We start from the raw sequence: 7,915 nt of genomic DNA, 5'->3' as shown, positions 1-7,915 counted from the left end.
GCATCGTGGTAGCCATTGATGGCAACATATGATCGAGGGGAGGGCGTCTAGAACGGCTAGCGGATCCGGGTGTGGCCGAGGCCGAGGTCGCTGAGGAAGATGTGTCGGCAAAGGCTAGAGTCAGCCACCGCCGCCTCCGTCCCCATCGCTCGATCCCGTCGCCTGTATGCAATCTATGTATGTAGCTAAGAATTTCATATGTTTTACTGTGCAAGTTGCTCCAACGGCAAACCGAATCCGAACGGGTCACGCCCGCTGGGCGCACTGGTCTAGCTGGCAGGACGGCGGCCTAAATTCTACCAGTAACAAGACCCTAACGAATAATTAGACCATCTGAGTCGCCGGTTTGGATGTGAAGATACCCTAAGGTGTCTCCTAGATGTAGCCACAAGGAGGTGGCTGGCTACAAGTTGCAATATCTTTCCGTATTATGTTTCTTTAGACTCATTTATGCTGATCTTTCAATCGAGGGTAGCTAGCAGTAGCTTGTTGTGTTTATTCTGGATAACCACACATCAACAACACTCACTCTCACAGAAGAGAAATTGAATACTCACGCTGTCACGGACACCCCACAGAAGAAAAGATGCATGAGCATGAGTGTTATTTCCCGAGACAGTACAGAATAGTATCAACCCTTCTTGGCGTGACCGCACGTCCGCCCTAGCTCTCCAATGGCGACCGGCTAGTGCTGTCGCAGACACCCAACAAAAGAAGGCGCGTGAGGCGTGACTCGCCACTTACTACTAGAGTAGTATTATCCCAGCTTTGCAAGACCGAGCCTACATTATATTTCCCGCTGTAGCACGACCGAGCCTACTGCTCCAATGGCTGCCAACCAGTTGCCATTGGATAATACTTGAACGGTGAAAAGACACTGCTTTCTGTTTCTGGTCACAATCTTGTGTTGGCATGCCAAGCAACTCGATGTGTACAACTCCTACTGCCAATTTGTAGACGTTACATAATAAGGTGCAAACACTACCCAACAGAACATGATCTGTCTCATCTTTGATCGACAACTAAACGAGTCGAACATTACATGTATAGCTGTATAGGTCACTGTGAAGCAACAAGAGCCAAGATTGGGAGCAATGAGACTAGTGCATATGCCAGATAGAAAAGGATACGACAAGTAGTGGAAGACTTGTTGCTTGTTACTACCTTCCATTCAAGGAATAAGGCGTCCTTGTTTTACGTGCTTTTCGTTTGACTAAGTATTACTTCAAATATATAAAGATTGTTTGGCGAGATCGGAAACCTGAATCCCACCCTCCCGCACCCAACCCTCCCAGCCCTAACCACCGCCGCCGGTAGCGCCGCCGGGGCAAAGACCCACGGGGCGTGGCGACGGCGGGGGCCCTTCCTCGTAGATGTGTGGTGGATGGCGGCCGGATCTCCCCTCCTCGACGCATGGCGGACCGACAGGCGCGAATGGGATGGGCGGTGGCGGCCTGCGATGCGGTCTCCCTCCTCCCGTCGGCTCTCCGCAGCACTCTGGCAGGGGTTGGTGGTAGGCGGCGGCCAAGCCCATGGCCTGCGCCAATTTCCCCCCACCTCTCGTCGGTGAGTGGAGGCGATCTCGGGCTTCACCCGCGACACGAGGTCGCCTGAGGCAGCAGCCTTGGGTACGACGGTGGAGGTGGCCCTCTTCTTCGCCGGAGAGGGTCGGCCTGCGGTTGGTGGTGGTGGATCTATCGAACTATCACCGCGTTCTGGCAGCGAGATGGAGAAGCATGGAAGCCGGCGACGGTGTCGCCGGTGGAGGGTTGGAGTGGCCAGCCCGGGATGGTCGCCGATGTGGGGGTCCGACCTGAATAAAGGCGGTGGTCCTAGGGTCTCTCTTGCGTGAAGAGGAAGACCTACCGGAGGCCTGGACTCGTGATCTGGCCGGAGTGTTGAGTTCCGGAAGGTTCCATCGGCGAATGTAACAGTGCTTTTTGCCTGGAGTTTGCTGGATCGGTGGTATTCGGTCGTGCGCACCCATGCTTTTATTCCGACCGATTGGTTCTGGAGGGAGCGGCGCGAAGTTCTTTTTCTGTGTTGACATCAAGTGACTATGGATCCATGATGAAAGTCGGAAGAAGAGAAGTTCATGAAGGCCGGAGGGGAGGACTAGCTAAGGGAGGTTCAAGTCTCCGCGCTATTGAGGGACTTGCTTGGTGTTCCGGGCTTCACAGCAGCGGTATGAAAGTGGAGGCGACAACACAGTGAAGTTCGGAGTCCTACCTTTCGTGGTGAAACCCAAGGTCTGGCCTTAACTGGTTGTGCCTGACAATGACCTTGTTGGAGGCATTGTTTTGAGAGCGGGGACTATCTTTAGGGTGAAAACCTAAGATCGTTGATCGGGCGACGACGGTGTTTGAGCACTGTTCCCTTCTTGGAAGCGTCGTTTTTCGGAGAGTCTGTATTTCAGGTGTTGTCTTGGCGGTGGATGTATTGCTGTTGTTAGGCCCGAGATACTGTAGCGGGACTTTTGTTTCTTAGTTTTTTTTTCCTTTTTTTGGCTGTGTGCATCCGTAGTGCCATTAGGGTGGTGCGTTGTTGCAGAGGCTGGGTGTAATTGGTATCTTTTTTATATTAATATATTCTCTTTATCGAAAAAATATACTCCCTCCGATTCATATTAATTGACTCCAATATGGATGTATCTAGATCTGAAATGTGTCTAGATACATACATATTAGAGTCAATTAATATGAACCGGAGGGAGTATAGATTGTTTGTATAAAATTAACATCATTAGAAAATACTTTTCAATACGAATCCAACGATACTAATTACATATAATATAACCAAGATTTTGTTGCTCAATTTTTATGGTCAAAGTAGTTTGTCTTCGAATACGGCGTGCGTGCGCCTTATTACTTGGGACTTGGGACGGAGGTAGTAGTTCCCAATGATGTTTCAGGCGAGACAAACGCATAACCATCTCAAGCGACGTTCAGTCAGCTGTTATTATTTCCTCAGAACTTACTGAAAGAAGTACAAAGGCGAAGTTGGCTAGACAGCAGAATTCATAACCACATTTGAGCTGTGTTTGTCAAGAATAATATGGGCATTGCACGATATAATCAATCAAAAACTGTTATACCATGCCCGTTCTGATATAAATGATCAAGATGTAGTAAGCATATATGATCACACACTCTTGGTGAACAAATCATATGGTCGAAGAAATACACTCCAAATCGAAAGATGAGGGATGATAGCATCGAAGTAGCATATCCCTCAAAAGTTTTCTTGGAAGATAATGGGGGCCAAGAAGATGTTTAAGCGTATTCAAATAATAACTATAGAAGACAATTAGAACATGCGCCGCCGATTCGGAACGATCTCAGGGCTGTTGTTTCTCATCATGGCAACGAACTCCTGGTAGTTGATTCTTCCATCCTGAATAATTAATAATAGGGAAATTATTAGCACTGTGATGAACTGAGTCAGGCATCCATTGGCTAGCTCAAGTTGTAACTCTAAAAATGTAAAATGGGATTTGGTAATGATTTTCATTCTCCGTGCAGGTCAGTCAAGCAGAAGTAATGATGATATAAGTATGCTGATGCAGCGCTAGAATTAGTGAACAAACTGGTCCAGGTATATTGCATAGTGCACACATTTCTATTCACATCTTGTTAAATTTATCCACATGAAATTCAGTTAAATGTGCATGTATACATCACTAATATAAATAGATAAAAGCAAAACAAATAAAATATATGATGGCGAAGTCAACATGTGCACACTGCAAACACATATCAAACGTTTCATTCTGAACAAGTGGGTTTGGTGTGGAATGATCGGATGTTTGTACGATATACTTACATTATCTGTATCTACTTCAGCGATGATTTCTTTGATTGTTTTATCATCTCCCATGTCATACTTCTTCAGAGCTTCTTCCAACTCATCTACTGTTATGTATCTGCAAAAGAGATTTAAGCAATGAGAAAATAAATGCAAACACAGTCATGATTATTAGAATGTGCATTCTAAGTTTGAAGTTTAATTACCCGCTGTGGTCCTTATCAAAATATTCAAATGCTTTCAGTATGTGGTCTTCCTTCTCCAATCTATTCATGTGCATTGTGGCTGACACGAACTCAGAATAATCAATGGTCCCATTTCCATCAACGTCAGCCTGTATGAGTAATTTAGGTTAACAAATAAGGAGAAAAGTTATCTTGTACTAGAACTACGGGACAGTTGCAAAGCACTTTAAATGCTGCAGTCAAGCTCTTCCTAAATCTCTTCCAAATGAAAACTCAGTGGTATCTTGTGGTCTACAACTCTACATGATAGTGATACAGCATAGTAAAGAAAGGTATGTAAAATTCCATGTGTTCTTCTTTTTCCTTCTAAGAGGGATACTTGTTTCAGAACTTCCGAAGCGAAGAAGTGGTTTTAGTTTGGGTTAGACATAGGAAATTTATACGCAGTAGAAAAATATTGACTGTAAAGAAGCCAAGTGTATGTGCCTATGGAGTACAAACATACCGCCTCCATTAACTGTGCAATTTCTGACTCGGAAATTTTGGTGCCAAGTTTTGGTAAACCAGATCTTAGCTCTTCAAGTGTAATTGTGCCACTGTTATCAGTATCCAAGGATCTGAACATTTCTTTCAAGCCAGTAATTTCTTCTGCAGACAAGTTCTCTGCAACGATCTGGTTATAAAGAAGAAAAGATTAGACCTAATACTTAATGAAACTCAAGTTCCGCAGGCAAGGTAAATATTCTAAAGCATGCAATCACCTTCAATGCAACTTTTTTGAGTTTGTTCATTGCCCTGAACTGCTTCATTCTACTGATAACTGTGATGTCAAGTGGCTTGTCTGGGGCCTCTCCATCTTCTCTAATCCATGGGTGATCTGAATGCTTAAAGTATTAGATCGAGAAATTACATGTGCAAACAGTACATAGATGAATATTCAGTTCCAACGGAAAGCAGACAGATCTTCAACAATAAGAAGAAACTCACAAACTTATGTCTGGACTACAACCAAAACTATTAGGGGTACTAATTCATTTGTTCACAAAAATACAAATGGGATAAACTAGGACGAATGGCTAATTACACTTGCTACTAATCTACTATGGGAGTGCGCAGTTCTTTATCAACAAGAGCAGCATATTATGGAATGTGTGTGCTATAAGATAAAAACAAAAAAGCAGTTGAATAATTACTCAAAATCTCCGCAGCAGTCAAGCGCTCTTTGGGGTCTTGCCGCAGCATCTTCTTCACCAAATCTTTTGCACCATTGGATACTGAAGGCCAAGGGTCAGATGAGAAATCTATGTTGCCAAGCAAGACAGCCTCAAATATGCCATCCTCAGTGTCTGGAAGGGACGATTACAAAAGGAAAATAGAACACACATGTTAGGGGATAAATGAAAGGCAAAAATCTAACCGAAATGAGAATTAGCAAATTCACCTGCCCAAAAAGGAGGAACACCGGACAGAAGGATGTAGAGAATAATCCCAGCACTCCATATGTCAGCTTCTGCTCCATAGTGGCGTTTCAAAACCTCAGGAGCAACATAATATGCACTTCCAACGAGATCCTTAAACTGCTCCCCTGTAAGATCCATGGTAGGTATTCACTCAGTTTGAGCATGCCATGAACAGAAAGAATAAACAGCAAAACACCCTTAGCGCTAGGACAACAAGAATACTCAACAGTTTGCATGTGAAGCACCTTTGGTTTCATTGGATAAGTTTAGGTGTGATTTCTGATATCTGTGGATGGATGTTTTGCAGGTATGTATGTGTATGCTACCCCTTTTTCCAGTTAACTACGCAACAATGTGCGAAGAGCCTAAGAGTGAATGCAAATCTACAATGCCATTTCAATATCCTCTTCTGCGCCAAAGTATTAGGAGTTAGATGGTGGAGCAGTGGATCCCCCAATTCCCCCAATATATAGTACGTAGTAAGAATAGCACAGAATCAGAATGAAAGCTATAAGAGCATAGGCATAAGTCAATTGGTGTCTAGCTCTAATTTTAGCAGTGCCCAACTTGAAATCCCAGCAAATTGGTCCAAGTCAAACCAAATTCTACATCAGGTCAACCAACCGTGGGAACAATCGGTGACAGTTGATCCAGACACAGACAAGTAGTCCAACCAATCGGGTCGATGCACTACTACTCACCATGCTTGAAGAATACGGATAGGCCGAAGTCAGTGGCCTTGAGCGGCGAGTCCTCCTTGTTATTGAGGAAGAGAAAGTTCTCGGGCTTGAGATCCCGGTGGAATACCCCCATGGAGTGGCAGCTGTGCACGACGGAGACCATCTCGCGGCATAGCCCCGCGGCGGCCCGCTCGGAGTAGTGTCCCCTGGCGATGATGCGGTCGAAGAGCTCCCCGCCCTCGCAGAGCTCCATGATGAGGTTGACCGAGTGGCGGTCCTCGTATGCGCCGCGCAGCTCGACGATGTTGCGGTGTCCCGTGAGGTGGTGCATGATCTGCACCTCCCGCTGCACGTCCTCGATGTCGTCGCGGTGGACGAGCTTCCGGGTGGCGATGGACTTGCAGGCGAAGCGCTGCCCCGTGGCCTTGTGCGTGACGAGGTAGGTGACCCCGAACTGGCCCCGCCCCAGCTCGCGGCCGAAGGTGTAGGTCGCGCGCACGTCCTCCATCGGCCGCCCCAGGACGCGGCCCATCGCCTGCCCCGCCGCCTCCGGCGCCGGGGCTGGGCAGGGGGGCGGCGCCGTCGTCGGCTGCGGGCGGGGCGGCGCCGTCTCCTGCTTGGGCTGGGGCTTGGGCTGCGCGGGCGGCGGGGGCGTCGGCGGCTGCTCGGCGGCGGCGCGGCGGTGGCGCGAGGTGCGGTTGCCCATTGCGGTGTTTGTGAATGGGTTTGACGAAGGGAGATCGAGGTCGAGGCGAGGTTGGGGGGTTTGAAGGAGCAGGCAGCCCAGTGGGAGGAGTTTTTTTTTCTTTTGGCCGGGTAGGGAAGGGAAGACCGCGTGAACGCGTGGTGGAGGCCGTGATGTGCGGTCCGGTGTTTGGGACCGATCCGGGCACCGGGCGGTTTCGTGGTAAACGCGGCGAGGCGAGGTTCTTTGTCCGCGTGGTGGTTGAGTCAGCGGCCAACTGGGATGCTCGTGCCCGACCGATGATCTGGTCCGCCACGACGCCGTCACCGCTCTGTGCTACTACATGCCACTCCTTGCTCCGTCTTTTCTTCGTTTTTAGGAGGAAAAACATACTACATTACTGTACTTTGGTTTTTAGCAAACTTCAATGTGGGGCTCACCTGGCAGCGAGACCGCTTTCGACCTACAGCACTTCTAATACTCATATTTCTTTCTTTTCCTTCTCCACGTCCATGCTTCCCTTGTCTATCATGTCGTGCTGAGGGGGAGGAGAGTGAGAGGAAGAGGCGCTCATTCACGATGACATGCGACAGCGAGAGAGTGTTGTCGATGACCATCATTGGTGTTCGGGTGGAGGGGGAGCTGTTGCGGCTCTACTTCATTGATAGGAGATGACAAATATGCCTCATGTGCATCGGCCAGAAGGGGATGTGCCACGGGACGACGGTAAACCCCTAAATCTTCTCAATCGCATCTCTTTTGCTCTGATTTTTTCTAGAATTATCAAGGAAGTCTATCTCTCTTAGGTAATTTTAGAGGTGAAATAGAGTGATTTTTTCGCAACGGCTACTGCAGGGGTTTGAATAGCGTGTAGGAAAATGAACTTTTTCAGATTGAATCATCGAAAAATGGAGCTTATCTTAGTTTATACTCATAATCAGCATGTTGTAATGCTAGGGTTTGAGGCATAGTTTCGGCAGTAGGTCTAGGATAGTATAATTCAACTTTTTACGTGTGTACACGGTGAATTAGTGGGACTAAATATTTAATGCGTTCATGTGGTTGATGCAGGAACAAGCAATGATTATTTCTCACTTGGTT

General features: G+C 47.2%; 1 protein-coding gene across 1 annotated transcript; it reads right to left on the bottom strand.

Moving 5' to 3' along the window:
- Positions 1-3,071: 3,071 nt before the first annotated feature.
- Positions 3,072-6,850, bottom strand: LOC124659785 (calcium-dependent protein kinase 1). Its single transcript, XM_047197597.1, has 8 exons — positions 6,151-6,850; positions 5,431-5,574; positions 5,183-5,335; positions 4,751-4,866; positions 4,495-4,662; positions 4,011-4,138; positions 3,823-3,922; positions 3,072-3,393 (listed from the first exon to the last, which is right to left on the bottom strand). Exons 1-8 carry the CDS (start codon positions 6,833-6,835, stop codon positions 3,307-3,309), a joined length of 1,581 nt encoding a protein of 526 aa, XP_047053553.1. The 5' UTR covers positions 6,836-6,850; the 3' UTR covers positions 3,072-3,306.
- Positions 6,851-7,915: the final 1,065 nt, after the last annotated feature.

The sequence above is a fragment of the Lolium rigidum genome, chromosome 6 (genome assembly GCF_022539505.1).
Source record: "Lolium rigidum isolate FL_2022 chromosome 6, APGP_CSIRO_Lrig_0.1, whole genome shotgun sequence".
Lineage (NCBI taxonomy): Eukaryota > Viridiplantae > Streptophyta > Magnoliopsida > Poales > Poaceae > Lolium > Lolium rigidum.
This window is presented reverse-complemented; position numbering and strand designations above follow the sequence as displayed.